Source organism: Dromaius novaehollandiae, chromosome 20, assembly GCF_036370855.1.
Source record: "Dromaius novaehollandiae isolate bDroNov1 chromosome 20, bDroNov1.hap1, whole genome shotgun sequence".
In the NCBI taxonomy this organism is placed as follows: domain Eukaryota; kingdom Metazoa; phylum Chordata; class Aves; order Casuariiformes; family Dromaiidae; genus Dromaius; species Dromaius novaehollandiae.
This window is the reverse complement of record NC_088117.1, coordinates 10767893-10785409: the sequence shown is the minus strand read 5'-3', so window position 1 is coordinate 10785409 and position 17517 is coordinate 10767893. Positions and strand designations below refer to the sequence as shown.

The 17517-nt window shown below is 45.0% G+C and overlaps 1 protein-coding gene across 2 annotated transcripts in view; it reads right to left on the bottom strand.

The window, feature by feature from the left end:
• The window catches only part of COL5A1 (collagen type V alpha 1 chain), a 173302-nt gene that overhangs the window by 45605 nt on the left and 110180 nt on the right, over positions 1 to 17517 (bottom strand). For both annotated transcript variants that reach the window (XM_026094410.2, XM_026094409.2), the window contains exons 21-29: positions 15007 to 15060; positions 13565 to 13609; positions 12821 to 12874; positions 12148 to 12192; positions 10793 to 10846; positions 8375 to 8419; positions 5659 to 5712; positions 1814 to 1858; positions 501 to 554 (exon numbers count right to left, since the gene is read on the bottom strand). In XM_026094410.2, the coding sequence (XP_025950195.2) occupies positions 501 to 554; positions 1814 to 1858; positions 5659 to 5712; positions 8375 to 8419; positions 10793 to 10846; positions 12148 to 12192; positions 12821 to 12874; positions 13565 to 13609; positions 15007 to 15060 (450 nt within the window). The remainder of the gene's footprint in view (positions 1 to 500; positions 555 to 1813; positions 1859 to 5658; positions 5713 to 8374; positions 8420 to 10792; positions 10847 to 12147; positions 12193 to 12820; positions 12875 to 13564; positions 13610 to 15006; positions 15061 to 17517) is intronic.

The window sequence follows — 17517 nt, the reverse complement described above, 5'->3', positions numbered from 1 at the left end:
ACAGCTGCAGCATTTTGGTTCTGCTCACCCGCAGGACTGGGGGAAGGAAAACCATTTGGATGGGTCTATGGGTTGGAGAAACCAGCATATGCCTCTCATGTATTATCTCATCTGTGCTAGGAGCTGCGCTGCACCATGAGGAACCTATGCTTTGTGGCTCAGCTGGTGAAAGCCTTGCAAATGCTTTTCTCTCCCTGCTAGGGTCAGCCTCCCGCGGGGTTACCGCAGGCTCTTCCCTTTCCCCACTCTTCCCCAAGCACCACCCTGGCCACAGCACAGTTCAGCCGGCTGCAGCCACCCTGCCTCTCTCTGGCCACGCACACCTTTCTACAGCGATTCCCAAACATCTCCAGGTGGGAGCCTGCTCCTGCCCCTCCGCCCCACTTGCAGCCCTCAAATACAGCTGGGAGCAACCGCACTTCTGTTGGGCTCTTGTCCTCACCTCCCTCCTGACTGCTATGGTTATAATCAGTACAGGATCATGTTAGTCAAACTCTTACCCGGTCTCCCTTGATGCCCATATCACCTTTGAAGCCAGGGAAACCATCTTCACCCTAAATAACAGGGAGAGAAAAACAGACAAGTTGTATAGATGAGAGGAGGAGGGGGGGGAAAAAAAAAAAAAAAAAAAAAGCTTCTCTGGCCTCACTGTATGTTCCCTACGTGGGGAGGACAAGATTAAGTCCACGCACTGCCCGTCACACCAGCTTCTGTAAGTCTTTGGCATACACAAGTAGGCATGAAAAAGCATGCAGACACTCAAAGGTGAGAAGAACATCCCCATGCTGCACAGCCAGGCTGCAGCAGCCGAGGCCCCAGAGGGATCACAAGTATGTATTCCCTCACACCCCTTGCTGGCTGCAAGTCAGGATCACAAATCTGGCTCGATGTGAATAACACCACCTTGCCAGGATTGGGAACCAATTATTTCTGAAGTACAACTGGCTTTATTTTCATGGAGAATGTTTTACACCATGCTTCTAGGCAACCTCTAGGACAGTGGCAATATTTCTTTCAGCCAAGAAAGTTTAATTGCAGAGCTCAAATCAATAATGTATTTCATCCTACAGCAAATCCCTCATAGGCAATGAAGACATAGTTCCCAGAAACACCTTTGGAGTCTGGAAGGTCTCTGCCAGGATTCCCTAGCTAAAAGCTGCCAGCTTTGCTGCCAAATTGTTATGGGGTAAGAATAAAAGAATATGGATTTCTTTAGGACTGGAAAAGGGCAAGAATTTTCTCCATCTCCCACTCTTCCTCTAGGAAAAAACAACCACACCTTTGATATATGCACATATAGGCTGTGTCAACTTTCTTACTGACTTAGATTTCACAAGCTGCTCTATTGACTGGGCTGGGTAGCATATTCCATATGCTGTACTTTACAGGTCCAAATCCGCTTGCTCCTGTCCAGCTGTAACACACCACAAACCCTCCATCTCTGTGGAATCACGCCCAGATCACTAAAGCTACAGATTCTGTCGGGAGGAAATCGCCACCAAGCTGGACTCTGAGCTATGAGCAATGCCTGGCCTCAGCAAACAGACCCAAACTCGAGCAGGCCACTGAGACTCGATTACTCCCAGGTCAAAGCAGAGATGTGCTGGCAGAACATCATAGCAGGTATCCATCCTGTGCCTGCTCCAAAAATAAACAGAGGTGACCAGTCCCCAGGGCTCTCAGGCCAAGCGCTCCGCTAAGAGAATACACCCCACGTATGAGAAAATTTCTCAGGCGGGCATCCTGCAGGACTGGCCTGCAAAAACGCTCAGAGCCTGTAGAAAGCCAAGCCAAATATATAGTGTTAACTCACCTTTTCACCTTTGGTGCCTTTCAATCCACGAACACCATCTGCTCCCTTGCAGGAGATAAAAAGGTATGTTACAAGGGTACACGTAAGCTTAAGATTTAAGAATCGTTAACGATAGTTGATTTTTGCTTCCTGCTACGTTGACGACAACATCTGTACAAGTTATGTTCCTAAAGGTACGGCTAATCAAACATCAGCTGCTGACTGCTGGCTTTTGGTTTGTCAGTGAGTATCCGATACTCAAAAACTTCTGCTGACTTGACTGGGCAGGTGGGGTTGGGGGTCTCTGCCCATTTCCAGCATAATTCCAGGAATCAAATTTCCAGGCATAAAACTCATGAGGAAAAGTATGCTTTCTGCATGTACTTTCCAAAAACATTTCCACAAATGCCTTGCCTGCATGTTGAGCTCATTTGAGTATTAACAGAAAACCAGTGCAAGAGTTGTACGTGGACAGTTGGGAAGTGAATTCATTCTAAAAACAATGAGCGCATATCCAGAGGTTTCTGTGCTAGTCCACAGCAGTCAGCAGTGCTGCTGTAACACCCACAAAGGTTAAGCTTGGCTCTTTTTACCACGGTTCTCGCCTCTGTACATACACTGGGGTTTTTTTGTTTATTTTTATGAGTTCTGCTGCCTGGGGAAATCTGGGAGCTCCTCGGGTCAATGACAAGACCTGGATTTCTTTTCTCCTGCCTGATGGGATGGAGCTGGACCACTTGCAGTGCAAGTAAATACATTTAAGGCTGCTTTTGAAGCACCCGTTCAGCTTTCCCCTGCCCTGCAAGGCCAGGCAGCCCCATGTGGATCCCGGCCTGCCCAGCTGCCACAGACACCTGCCTGCAGAAGAAGTCCTCGCGGCAGCAGCACTCTGCCCAGAGCCCTCCCATGGCAAAAACCTGTTAATGACCCTCTTCTGCAGAAACAACTCAGCTCAGCCCTGCAGGCTCAAAACCAGAGCAGGTCTTGGGAAAACTGGAATCCAAGGCAGCATTACCTGTACCCTGCAGTTGCCTCTGTCCGAGTGACATGGCATGGTGATGCTATTAAGAACGCCACTGCTTAATCAGCTCCCAGCGGCTGAGAACATTAGTCGTAAATGGACAAGGTAAAGAGAATCTAATTTTCCAGAAGATATTGCTACTCTCAGGATTCGAGAGATGCAGTCAAGTATTATCTAGCACTAACCTCCTCCTCGGAGGTGTCTTGTTGCCTTGTTCATTATCATGCTGCGCTCAGCACCCAAGCCGTTATGTCTAACAAAAAAGCTGCTGACACCAAGAACCCTGGTGCAGACTCAGGGCGAGGGGAGAGCCGGGGGGACAGGCAGGCAGAGAAAACTCAGTCAGTCTAAGGCTGAAGCTGGACTGGGAAGCTGTGCACAGGAGCAAAACTGTCGCTTATTTATGCAGCACAGCGATAACTAATTGCATTAATGCAGGTCACTCCCCATTTCCTGAACTACTGGGTCTCCACTGGGGGCACGAAGAGGAAATTAGCACTTCTAATGCAGAGGAGAAAGGGGGGAAGCAACACAGAAAGATGGCCTAGAAGAACTGGAAGAGAGGAAACTGCCAAACAGGATCAAACTGGGCTCCCTCTGGGCCAGCGTTTCTCTCTGGGAGAAGGACCAGGGCTTCCCCAGGGTGCTGGTGGAGAAGCTGCAGTCACTGCTTAAAGAACCACCTGCCCGGGGGAGCCCCGTCTCCTGAGCCACCACAGCTGACAAATGATGTGCCACACCAGGATTTCTACCTATGCTGAATTTTACCTGGCCATAAACTAAACAAGGAGATGCTGAATAAAACTGAAAACAGAAGAGAAGAGGAACTTAAAAAATCCAGCAATGAGATAAACATGCCTGGAGCAAGGCCACCAGCTGAAAAGAGATTCACGTGCCTCCTGGAGGTGTTTGTACAAATGTGAAGTCTCACCAAAAGAAGAGGTCTCGTACGGGATAGGCCTGGCCCAGCAGAGCCAGAGTCGTTGCAGCAAGCCTTGCGCGGCACATCAAGAGGCTGCAGACTGTCAGTGCGCAACAGAGTCAGCGCTAACACACCGTGAGATCATGAGATCCAAGACCTGGTTGCCTGCTGTGGCTTGTAGGGGCTGCGGGCTCCAAACACTGTTGGGAATTAGGAAAATGCTGAACAGCCAAGTTCTGCCTTAGGTGCATGAATTGTTCCTTAGTAGGGAGCTATTGTAGGGGCTATACACAAAGGACCATGCTGAACACCGCTGCAGCTAGCCACCAACTGCAGGGCAGAATTGCTTCTGGAGGCAATACAACTCTTCTAATAAGATTTTTTTTCCTTCTTCTTTTCCTTTTTTCTTTCTTTTTTTTTTTTAATAGTTTACTCCAGGTATTTTAACATTTTTTTCTCCCTTTTGCATGTAAAAAAGTATAATTAAAAAGTATATATATTAATATATATAGTATATATAGTATATATATAAATAAAAAAGTTTAAAGTACATCAAAATTTTTGCAGCAGGACAGGATTCTGGTAAGCGAGGCAAGATCTAAAAATTATTTATAGCTGCAAGTCCAAAGAGACACGTTTTTCTCAGAACTGGAGATTCGTTCACTTACTAGAACACTGCTTGTAGGAAACAAAACCGTTTTTGTAAGCACTATGGATTTGGTGCATGACACACTTTCTGTAGATCACTATAATGTGGAACAGTTCCACTTTAGTGGTAAACACAACAGCAAACCATTCCCCAATGGACCACTGTGTCTCGACCTGCAACACTGCAAGAAAGGAGATGAAAGCTTGCTTTGACTAAATACATCTAGTTAAAATTTTGAAGGCAGAACAGCAAATGGGTTTTTGCTATTGAAAAAATATACAAGGGATTTAAGAAGGCTTAATTTCACCTGTAGTCCTCAGTCTGTGTTTGTATCCACTGCACAGGTCCCTGCAGATTCACTGGACCTTTGGGATGCAGGATGCAACCACAGCTGAACTAACACATCCTGACGGAACATAATAGCCATAACAGAGTGGGGAAAAAGTACCCTCGCCTTCTCATCAGTGTGCAAGTACTGCAGGCAGCAGCAGCAAGCCAGAGAAGAGGAATTCAATCTAGTGAGAAAACACATTGCTGAGATGCACAAGCTTCGTATAACAAGATTTTGGATCAGGAGTGTGAAAAGCTTGCTTTGTTTTAGTAATAGGCTATTTTGTTTCATTCACAGCCTTGTTAAAGTCTTCACATTCTGGCCGAGATTTCCTCTGGTTGTAAACTGAAAATGATTGGAGTGGGACTGAGCCATACTCACGAAGAATTAAAATCTCTTTTTCTTTGGAGATATCTCTCCAAAGTGCTGAGTGAGGCTGCAAGGTGTTATTGGAGAGCAGGGGACTTACTATCTTCATGGCCTGCGAGAAGACATGGGACTGAGACTTGATAAAGCAGTAAAGATCATGGAGTAAAGTCACGGAGGTGGATGTAAGCACTCTGGTAGGGCATTTATGTTCCTAGTAGTAATACTTCTTTTTCAGATAAAAATACCTAGATTTATCATGACTGTTGCTGTTTCCTTCAGACATGACCGGCATCTCCACAGGTTTCCCCATGACCCACTTCTAAGTGGCAGGTAAGGCACTCAGCAATGGGGACTCTGGATTATCCCCTGAAACGACACTCTCCTGTCACCCTCTCATCATTTCTACAGCCGCAGAACTAGAGGATGCAACACCCTTTTCATCAGGGCACGCAGGTGGCATCCTTCTTTAGGTTTGCTCAAAAAGACCGAACAGAGCCTGTTCATCTCCAGCGCAAGCTGGAGAACTCAAGTCGAATGAGCAATGTGGGGGACAGTGTCTCTGCTTCCTTCTTACCTTGACTCCACGTGGTCCTGGGTAACCAATGGGGCCCTGAGGACCTGGTGGACCCTGGGGTTAAAAAAAATACCAAAAACAAAAACACATTAAATGAGTGTGAAGGTGCAGCAATAAGGTGAGTATGCAGGGAACAAATATGCCAGTCATCTGTGCGCTTCAAACCAGGCAGAAATGGCATTGGTGATCTGAAAATGGGTCAAAACAATACAGGAACGTCACTTAGGGGAGGTGCACTCATCTGAGCAAAACACAAAGATCTATACAACAGGAAAGGAGGAAGAGACAAGACAGCCAAACAATAGAGCGACAACTTGTTAGAAAGGGGATTTATACATAAGACCAATGACTTGTGTTGAAAAAGAAACAAAGAGAAAAGAGAAGAAGAAACAAAGAGAAAAGAGAAGAAGAAACAAAGAGAAAAGAGAAGAAGAAACAAAGAGAAAAGAGAAGAAGAAACAAAGAGAAAAGAGAAGAAGAAACAAAGAGAAAAGAGAAGAAGAAACAAAGAGAAAAGAGAAGAAGAAACAAAGAGAAAAGAGAAGAAGAAACAAAGAGAAAAGAGAAGAAGAAACAAAGAGAAAAGAGAAGAAGAAACAAAGAGAAAAGAGAAGAAGAAACAAAGAGAAAAGAGAAGAAGAAACAAAGAGAAAAGAGAAGAAGAAACAAAGAGAAAAGAAAAAGTTCTCTGAGAGAGGAAGAACACGTTCATCTGCTCTCCCCTGCTTCCCAAACAGTGCTGGTTTCACAGTAACATAGCAGCCCTCTTTGGGTGCAATACAAGGGCTTACAACAATGATCGCAAACAGGAGTCACAGCTTGAGGCACAAGCCTCTGGGTGATGTCCTTTGGCCTCAGTTACAGGGAGAGGAGAGGAGAGGAGAGGAGATGCTCATAAAACTCCTTTCTGGCACCAAAAAGCTATGAATCATCACTGGCACTACTAGCAGTGCTGGACTTAGTGCCAGATACCTGTCCTGCAAAGTCTCCGTAACTACCCAGTCCCCTTGCTGTCACACTGTCTTATGACTTTGCAGATAAATCACCTTCTTTATTGAATTTGGTTGGGTTTTATTTTACTCAATTAGCAAACTAAATAAATACTCTTCCATTTCTTTCAGACTGAGCTGGACAATTTTTTCCAGTCCGACAGCCAGACGGATCTATACTTCTTGTGGTCCACTGGAGTCTCAGACCTCATGCTAGTGTCAATTGGAACAAATCTAGCAGCACAAACACTGCTCTGAGATCATAATTGCTCAAGCAATAACTCATGGAGAAAGTTATGGTCTGGATCTGGACTTTTACCCTGACACCTGCTGACTCCCTGACGTTTGCTAAATGTCTCCGAACGCAGGGAGCGCCTGCACAACTGCTTATTGGCTTTTAATATTCTGCAGACGCGAACATTTGAATTCCTGGCCTTGCATGATGCCAGCCGGACAAATGGCCCCAATCAAGGCTGCAGCCATCATTTCCTGCACCGTACAGTACCAAAGCAAGGCTCGAGTGAACTTCAATCAAACCGGACTGTGCTCTAATAAAAGACTTTTGACAAATGTAATGTTTTTCAACTGAATGGGACACAGCGGGAATGCAGATGGTAAATCTCCCAGACAGACTGACGACCGTATAATTCTAGGACTCTAGCCTCGAGCAATATTCTCAAATATATTGTTAAAGAGGGACTTCAGCTGGGGTGGGAGAGAAAAAGAAACACCACGAATACAAAAAGAGTAATTTTCTGCATTCCCCTAGGCCATGAAGGATATTTATTTGTGTCTGATTAAGAGAAGGCTTTCCTTCACAGTTTCGGTTTTCATGGCAGTTGAGCTATTCAGTGCTGCTTGCCAGGAAAGCAAGGAGAAGTAATGGTGTTTTGCTAGATTTCTGGGGCAACTGCAACATCATTGGAAAAATTGCAGCTGTCCCCTCATTCCTCCTGCGACCAGAGCACCGAAGAGAAAACCCTCTGGCAGAATCATCAAAAACATCTCGGAATGAAACTGTTAACAAAGATCTGACAGCTAAGTAAGCTGCCACTCTTACAACATCCACCCTTCCAGGTGGCATTTTCCGGGTTCTTGCAAACACTGAAAGAACATCCTACTATTTCTGCATATTTCTTTCCCCCCCACCTTGCAGAACTCATTGAGGAAAGAATAGCAAAACCACCAAAAGAGAGAGACAAACAGATGATCTGGGCTCAGCTTTCAGAATTGTTGCAGTGGGATTTGCTTCTTGACACCCTCCATGACCCATATCTTCTGACTGCTCAGCCACCCCTGAGCTCCAGGAAGATTTGTCTCCATCCAGCTAACTTGACCTTCTCAGCACTTGTCTGTGTTCTCACCCAGTCTTAATGTTTGTAGCATTCCTGTGTCAGCTAGGAATGTGAAACTACTTGACACAGCTCTGCCAGCAGAAGTCCTTGTGCTGGCAAACATCTTTTTGACAGTTTTTTTTATTATTATTATTTTGGGAAGAACTAAAAGCCTTAACAGAACAATCTCCCTTTCACTAATACAAGCAGCAGCTCCAACTGCTAATAGCAAACTCCCTTGATACAGACACATTCTCTCTCCTCTTCAGAACTGACTGCAGCACTTTCATGCCTCCGTGGCAATGACTGTATCTTCAGTTTCAAGGCTAACGTTAAATTCTTAATTCCTATTCTGTGATACTTAGCAGTAATAAGAAGCTTGTTGACACCTACCTGACTCCCCTTCTCTCCAGGGGGACCTTCCTTGCCAGGATGACCCTATTAATAAGAGACAAACAGAAGAGGGAAATGGGCTTATTGTGTGCCTAATGCATCAGAAACCAGCAAGCTCAACCAGCCAGCTATGATTTATTTGCAAGAGAACAGTTACTCTCCAGGAAGCACTTACTGATACAAGTAGCCCCACTGAAGCCAACTTGCATGAGTAAGCTTTCACCCAAAGACAGAGGACTACATTTCAGCCCTTGGGGGTATTCCACTTTGTTATTCTATGCTTTCTTATTCTTCACCACCTTTCAACAGAGAAGCAGAAACTATTTTGCAAATGTTAATTCACAAATTAGAACACCTCAGCGAGTTCAGCAGTGAGCAGCATATAAATTTTGCAGATGGGAATCCAAGATAAAATTATCACCTTGTGTTAGCAAACTTGTGAAGGTCACAAGATGCCCAGATTGGTCAGAGCCCCTCATTAATTTACTAATTCCTAGAGTCAGTTGTGAGATCTCATGACAAAAGCTCCATTAACCCGCACCCGTATTACACGCTGGCTGGCTGCCTGCCAGCATTCTTCCTGGGATTTGATGCTGAATAACCCAACATCCAAGAGTTTCCAACACATTCTTTTCCATTCTTATTTACAGTCTTTAGAAGCCTTTTGTTGGGATTTCAAACTGTAGAAAATGAAAGTGTGAATTGCTTCAGATGCAGCTGGAAGGATTACTGAGAAGTTGTGCAAATCCATGGAAGTGGTCTTCAGTGTTGATTTTCCTGCTATAGGAATCAAATGGTGCTAGGACAAAATGTGACTTTTTGGTTGGTAATGTTTATACGAAGGCATTATACTCTCAGCTAAGGCACTCCCTGCACACTCATAGTCCTTCTTTTTTAAAGGAGATGAGAGTGCATTCAGGTACCCTACAGCTACTGAGAACTTCTGTGTTCAAGAGTTTCTTTACATATGAACTCTCCTCAATACACAAATGACTTTTTAGCAACCAGAGAAGCAAAATCATAGACCATTTTCCATGATTAGTCTTTATAAAAGGAAGGTCAGACAAGGAGGATTTCCTAAAGCAGGTCTAGTTTAAAAGAAGGAAAATGACACCTCTCATTTATACACCTTCAAAACGTAGGAGAAAATGCAATCTGAATTCATCCTACAGTACCTGTGAATTTAAATAGCACCAACAGCATCAGTGCACAAAACAGGCCATACAACTGTGCCTGCCTTCAGCTCCTGATACCCATCTGCACTCCAGGGGAGGTGAAGTGCAAGTACAACAACATTTCAAAAGCACTTATCCACTGCACACTATATCATCACCCTTTTTAGAATGCCCATCTCCATTATTGTTACAGAGATCAAAAACTGATGAGTGACTTAGTTGGCTTGTGCTTCAGGCCTTTAGGGATTTTCTGATATCTTCCAAGGCTAATTTCTATAGAGACACCACAGGCAGGGTTTTGCCCTTAGAAAGAGCAACCCATATACTTACAAACCAACAAACTATTGTCCACAAACTATGTGGCTACCAGTGACAAAGGACCTGTGTCTATGCACACCTATCTGTGTTAAGCTTGCAGGTCATACAAAACCTTCAGTCTGCATAAAAATGGACCTGGCATCTTCTACAACTGAAGTTCCCTGGAGGCTGCTGCAAAGAATTTCACATTGAAAGCTACAGCCTTGAAGATGTTCTGGGCTTTGCTTTAGCTGCTCTGTTGACTCAGCTAACAATTTTATGAATGTTCTATATGCCCTCTATAGCAATGATAATCCCAGGGTGGAAAATGTAATTTTTTTGCCATGCTTTGCATTTACATTAGGGGAATGTAACTATTTTACATTTGTCACTCAAAATCAGGTGTCTCTGAGGTGTGTAAAAATGAGATCAATTTTAAAGGCCAGAAATTTGAGACCAACTTCTAGGGCAAGGAGTAAATGATGTTTAAAGTAGGATTAGGAGGAAGTGGCAAGAATACAACATTAGCATGCAATTTCAACCTGTTCTTATCACCGTTCTGCAGCAGTGCCCAGAGGCCCTTAGTGAGATCAGGACCCCACCGTGTTAGGACTGCGGTATGCACACAGGCATACACACACACAAAAGAGACCGTCCTTACCTTGGTGAGCTTCCAACCTACGTAAAACAGAGAGAAACAGGGGGAGGGGAAAGAAAGGCCCAAAGAGATGATGAGAAGTACCTAATGTCATGCATAGCAAAGCTTGGAATAGGGCCAAGGCTTCTCAGATTCGAACCCTTCAACACAGCCGAAATGCGGGCAGACTTTGCTGGCTCACACACTTAACCAGCCCACGGCGTGCCCAAGGCAGACGGGCGCAGCAGCCGCGCAGGATCAAGCCTGCAGCAGCTGCGCCAAGCAGAGACCCAGGAGCAGGCTACTTACCGGAGGACCATCTGCACCAGGCATGCCAGGAAGACCAGGTTTGCCCAGTGGCCCCTAAAAACAAACAGAAGATCAACAGCAGCAATGGTGAGAGCCCCCGGAGCATCAGAGGAAGGGGGCACTTCAGATACAGTTCTTGCTTTTCTTACTCATGATGCTGCAGAGAGGTGGGTCTTTTGGAAAAGCTGCAGTGACTTGTAGGGAGCTTGATTATTTCTGTGGGCAGAGTCATTCTAGCAGCCTGGGATGCTGCAGGGTTAGTGCCGGGACCTCAATGGGACAGAGGCAAAATAGCCATGAGAGCTCAGTAAGAAAAGCCTGGGCATGAGGCTGCAAAAGCAAATGGATCCCAAGGCTGGGAGCAAGCTGCTGCCCTGCTGATAGGGCACTACGCTGTGCATTTGCATAAGTTCAAGTTGGAGGATAGCAAAGCATGGGGCTCACTGGACCAAAAAATGCCTATTCTTTGGTGACAAATGGCAGGAAGATTAACTGGCAAATGAAGCAAAACTAGCAGAGTGGAGGTGCCCCCATTGACTGTGTCTTGCTCCTTTAAGGCTGTTAAGTGATTACCCTTTTAATTAAGCAAATCCCTGATTTCTCCCACTGTCAAGGAGTGCTGCTACTGCTGCAAGCCTGTGACTCAGCATTGAAATCTGAGAGCCCTGTATCTGTTACAATTGCTAATGCACTCTGCTCGCTCTTCTCTTGGATAGCTGCTGATCGATAATGTCATTATATCGCACACTGCCAACACAAGCAGGGGAATTCTCCCTGTACACATGTTGGTACACATGATATATCCCTAGTCAATGGGAGCTGCACAAACACACTCAGAGAACTACTGCTCTGTCAGCTCAGTAGGCAAAAACGCTGCCCTTGTTTAAACCCTGATGGTCACACTGCTGCCTGCGTGGAACCGAGGACTGCAGTTCTCCCGTGTAAACAGCAATGGAAAAATCAGGGAAAGCTGGCACAGGTTGGGAGCTGGGAGGAGGCAGAGGGAGGTGGTCTTGGTTGAGTGATCCAAATCCACAGGTTCTTCCCATTACCATCCCATTCAGACTTATAGGCATTTAGCCCACAGAACGAGACAATTTTCAGTCCTCTCCTAATGCTTTACCATGGGCTGCTTTCAAAATGTTTCTCTTAAAATGGGAAATGAATGCAAATATTATGAATTAGAGGTAAACTGTGTTTTCTTGTCTCTCATCTGTCTGGAATGAGACACATTAGACTTTCATAGACACGGCTGCAAACAGATGTTGCATATGGGGCAAAGGAGCAGCTGAAGTAGCAAATGCATATTAATGGCAACAGTTGTTTTAAGGCAGAGCTGCAGCATTTTAACGTACTTTCTCTCCTGGGGGACCGATTGGGCCTTGTGGACCTGGAAGACCCTGTGAACAGAAAAAAGCTAGGGTCACTAAGGAACAAGTTATTCATTCCAAATGCATTTTGGCAGTGCTTCGGCTAAGCATCATTCTAGTGCTTGCAATGGCTTGGGATTTTCCCAGCTCCATTCATTCTCAAAACGTCTTGAGAGAGACGATAAAATTTCATTTTTGTGTGGCATGCTTCATCTGGAGAGCCGCACTTCTTAGCAGTGTGCAGCCAGGTTCATCTCCAAGATGGGGAATGGAGACGGCCTGAGGAACAAGCCTTGCTCAGAGCCCTGCAGAAGGCTGACAGTGACACATGGACATCTGTATTACCCATCTGGCTCCAAAGCAACTGGACCATGGGATGCTAGAAATTAGACACGAGCCAGAAGATGGGGCTCAGTGCTTGGAGTGGGATTTTGCACTGGATTAGGGCAGCAAGAGCCAGGTGACAACCAGGGGGATCTAAAACTGGGATTGATTTCACATGTAAAGCATGTGAGATTTTGAGCCAGTTGCACATAATCAAGCCAATTCCTGGCAAATCTCCTTACTGCTGCTCCCTTCTCCATGGGGGAGCAAAGCTTGTTCAAAACTAGCATCAAATTCTTTTTTCCCATCAATCAAAGAGGAGTTTTCATCTTACCTGAGCACCTGGATTACCCTGTTGTCCTGGCGGACCTGGCTCACCCTGAGGACCCTGTCAGAAAACAAGAAAAGAGCTGAAAGCAGGAAAGCCTAGAGTGGAGATGGTGCTCACACCCTCCTCGGGCACCAGCACGCGCTAACGGCCAGGACACCGGCTCAGAAAGCAGCCCTTCCCTCTCCACAACACCTCTCGCAGCATCGCAAAGCCCTCTCTAACGCACTGCCCACGGGCAGCGTCGCTAACCGAGTGCTCCTGGGAAGGGGAAACAGCTTTCTGACTTCCCTACGCAGTGGTATAGGGAGGCGTGAAGTTATTTCAGCTCACACTCACTTCTACACATGGACATGCAGCCCAAAAGAGCCGAGCAGGGCTTTAACGCTACCTGGCTTTGCACTGGCTCTTCTGCAGGGAGTCCATTTCATCCTATTAGCACAAAGTATGAGGCATATAAAGATTTTTTTTCTTTAGTTAAACTACTATATTTTGATACTCATTAAAACACCACACATCTTGATGAAAATGTTTGATCTTCATGGGGAAATAATGTGCACTTCCATCAGAAATTATAATAAATGAACATCCATTTACTGTAGGAAGATACTCTCCATGGTTTTCACAGGCTCTGATATGAATCTAGACTTAAAAGCAATTAGCAAATCTAATTTAGAAGAGTACATTTTACATTTCACACACGCTCTCTATATATCTGAACTGTCTGTAAAATTAGCAGTGAAAACTTACCACATTCCCCTTGGGACCAGTTTGTCCATCCATACCAGCCACACCCTGAGAAAGGATTTAAAAAGTAGCACTATGAAAATATGTGACTATTTCGCACCACAAAAGCAGGGAAATTGCAATAAAAATAACAAAACATCAGGAGGCGCTTTGGATGGAATGGAAATGGAACAATTTTCTCAAGGTGCCTGGTAAAGCAGCCAACTCCAAGAATCCAATGCAGACTTATACTTTAAAAAGTCATTTCAGAGTTTTCCCCACTGGCTTAACCTGCCTGCAAAGAAGAATCAGCGCCAGATCATGCAAATCCTGGCTAAGTACCACAGTCTGATTGCTTCCGACAGTGAACAGCCTTGTAGTAGCAAATGAAAAGGAACAACCGGACAAAAAATCTCGCTCAGAAATTGAATGTTTTGCTCAACAAGACAGGGGGTGAAGCCAATGAGGCTGCACCGACTGATGCCAAAACGAGGATCTGACCAAGATTGTTTTTAATGGCATTGCAGATGAAGCAGAGCCCCCACAGCTGGCTGAGGCTTCCTTAAAAAGAGAACATACTGTGTCCCCTCCAAAATACCCTCCCTTGCATTTGCAAACAAAATGCAGCTTGTACTGGGGACCAAGAAAAACAGTCAGGTTCATACACTCCCTGAGCGTCTTCGTTAAGGTTATAACACCATACACAGGTCAGCTGGAAATCTCCTGCTGGGGCTTCTGCATTTACTGGTTCACTCTGGGGACAGGGTAGGTTATCTGGGCTTCATGGCATGCTCATGCAAACTAGACAATATTGGAGCAGATCCTTAACCCTCACTACGTTTCAGCAGGACAAGGACCTGGGAGCGAGGAGGTCTCCATCAGCTGGCCCACGAGGGGAGAGGGGCCTCACCGCTGGAAAGCTGACCCCCCTCAGCTCTAGCAGCAGCCTGGGCTTTGGGTTTAAGTTCTGGGGTTTCCATCAGCTGTAACAATCCACAAAGAGAGTCCTTGCACCAGCATTTCCCCAGCCAGCAGCGTACAGCAGATAAGGTGACTGTCTCTTCACAGTTCCTCCATAAAAAACTACACATTCCTTCCTCGGCTTCCACCCAAAATCTGAACAAACTCCTCTAAAGGTTCAACAGCCCTCAGGCAAAAGTTAATAGCAAAGCCACTGTGTTAGTAACTCCTATTCTTCCCTTTCAGCTAGACTTTAATTTTTACTCAGGTGGGCCAGATCTTGAGCTGCAGCAAATGGACGTGATGCCACTGAAAATGGGGGAGAATATGGCCTTTGAGCCGTAATTCTTTTTTTTTTTTTTGAACAGTACTTCTTTTCATGGCACATATAAAATTATCCAGTTGTATTATCTGCTTGAATAACAGGGTAGTTTTCCCTGAGAAACTCAGCTGTGTGAGGAGGGCCGAGGAGGGCAGCAGGCCCAAGGAGGGGCTCAGATACCTACCGGTGGCCCTGGAGGACCCGGTGGTCCTTTCGGTCCCAGCAGTCCTCGGGGTCCCTGTTGGAGAAAGCAAACGGGGTGAGTGTTTCCATGCTTACGGACGTGTTCCTCCTCGCAGCAGCGCATGTGGATGGGGACACGTCCCCCGGGCGGTCGCTGCACGCTGCTGAGCACCGCTCACTGCCTACGGAAGCAGGGAGGGCGACCACCGTGCGGGGTTTGCACTAACAGCTTTCTTATTTCAGAAACCGGTAAGAGAAATCCTGTGTGTTCACACCCTTGAAACACTTTTGATAGAGATAAATAATAGAGACATAGGCATTTATCCTTTGGACTAGAAGAAGGCCCACTTAAACCAATTTTTGGTTTTTTTCACTAATTTAGTCATTATCCTGAATTACCCTATAATGCACACAAATGATGCAAAATACTTTGCAGCCAACTCATTCTAGCTAGATAGTATTATGAGGAATGAACTGATACCACTAATGGATCGTTAGGGTTAGCATTTCAAAATCCTTCCAGATTGGATTTTTATCATTGACAATCTATCTAACTTGGCATGGCTGGAAAGGTTTGCAGCCTGCAGCCAGAAGTACATTTTTAAAGGCATTTGGTTCTTAAACAATAGCTAGCCAAGACTCCTGGTATCATGGTGTTGTCTTTCCATTTCTAGTTTTCTCCCCAGGCTGAACATAGCATCATCTTCAGGGAAAATGAGAGGATTGGAGTGTTATATTGAATAAGCAGAGATGTGGCAGGAGAATTGTGTTAATTCAAGGAAGTTCTACAGCTGATGCTTCAATTTACTCGGGAAGCTTTACAGATTGCCCCCGGCAGCTCCTCTCCTTTGAGCCTTCAGGTAGGTTTGTAGGAAAAGGAAAGGGAGGGGGTTCTCCTGTGCCCGACGGGGCACTCAGACATGGATCGAAAAGCTCCTCTTTTAAAGGCAGAGCCTTTATTAGAATATGAGTGCCTGCAGCAGCACTCTGGATATTTACAGCGATGATGCTCATTCACTGTCATGGAGGAAAACTGTTCTTGATTAACGGACAGTTTTATCTGTCTGCCCAAATATTATACATCCCTTTTACGATTCACGGAGGATAGAGGAATTAAAATGAAATGTTGTAAGATAAAATACAAAACAGTAAGAAAGCGCCTGATCCCGCAGAAGCGTAAGACTGAGGATGTTGGCAGCACAAAGCAGATGCACCCCAGGGTGGCCCGTCCCAGCCACCCGCATCCTTCAGGGGCCAAAGCCTTGCACGCCGAGCCCCGGCAAAGCACCTCCTCTGGCTGACTCTTGTATAAACCAGCTATGGGAATTGGCAGAAAATGGGGCAAGATGCAGAGGAACAAATTCTGAAGTCCCACCACTAGTTTCAGTTGCCATTAAATTTGATAAGGACTGCTTTTGGCCCAGGGTGGGAAAAAAGGGCAAACATGCAGATCTGGGGGTGTGTATTTATAACCAAAAGTTTCCTGTAATGCAATTTAAACCTTTCCTCTGGGCATTACAGACATTTTTTCTTGTGCTGCTGATACAAAAATAAACTTTCCTGCATGTATTATCATCATTTACATTCTTCTTTTGTGACTGTATTACCTAAGCACATAAATGCTTTTTAGAAGTTAATAACCCAGAAGTTATTGCTTAGACATGTGCTAAGGAGATAGCTGGGTTGATTAATCTTTCCCAGAAGTTAATCAGACATCTCATCTATGATTTAGTTCCAATGCATCTGTAAATGCCAAACCTTCCCTTTCTTATACAAAGTGTGTCCAACATCTCAGGCCACCATGCCTGTCCCTGTCACTCTCAGTCCCACCGTGGGACTTAAAACAACAAAACAAGACTTTTTATAAACGAAGCTGATGGTAAATGATATATAGTTAACATTCTTTTTATTACAAAGGAAATGTACTTTGGACACAGTAAGTGGCTAATTTTAGCAAAGCTATAATTGTACTATTCACAAAAATTTACAGACTGTTAGAAACAAAGTTTATCATTCCCAACAAAGTCAAAAAGACTTGGTATTTGGTGCTAAAAGAGTTTTCAGAGTCTCAAATTGACAACCCAAGTGTTTCTTTTCAGTCATTTACTCCCTGAAAACATTTCCTTGGATTTTTTAAGAGATTTCAGTTAAATGACATTAGCCCCTCCTTTCAGCCTTATTGATCATAGGAATTTGATTTATTGCTAACCTTGGTTTAGCTGCTCCAGTGTTAGCAACGTATATAGTGGTAGGCCAAAATATCAATAGATTTGCAGATTTATGAAGTTTTATGCACTGCGAATAGAATATTGACCCCACTGAAGTCATGGCAAAAGTGCCCTTGAATTCAGCCCTGCGAGGATTTCATTCTGAGATTTAAATAGGACCATTCACACTGCACAAAGCTTAAGTGCGTGGGTAAGGGAGATTCACGGCTAATTGCTGCCATTGCCAGTGCAATGCACTTCAGCAGCAAAACCATTCCTCACTGGAGTTCGCTGTGAACATTCAG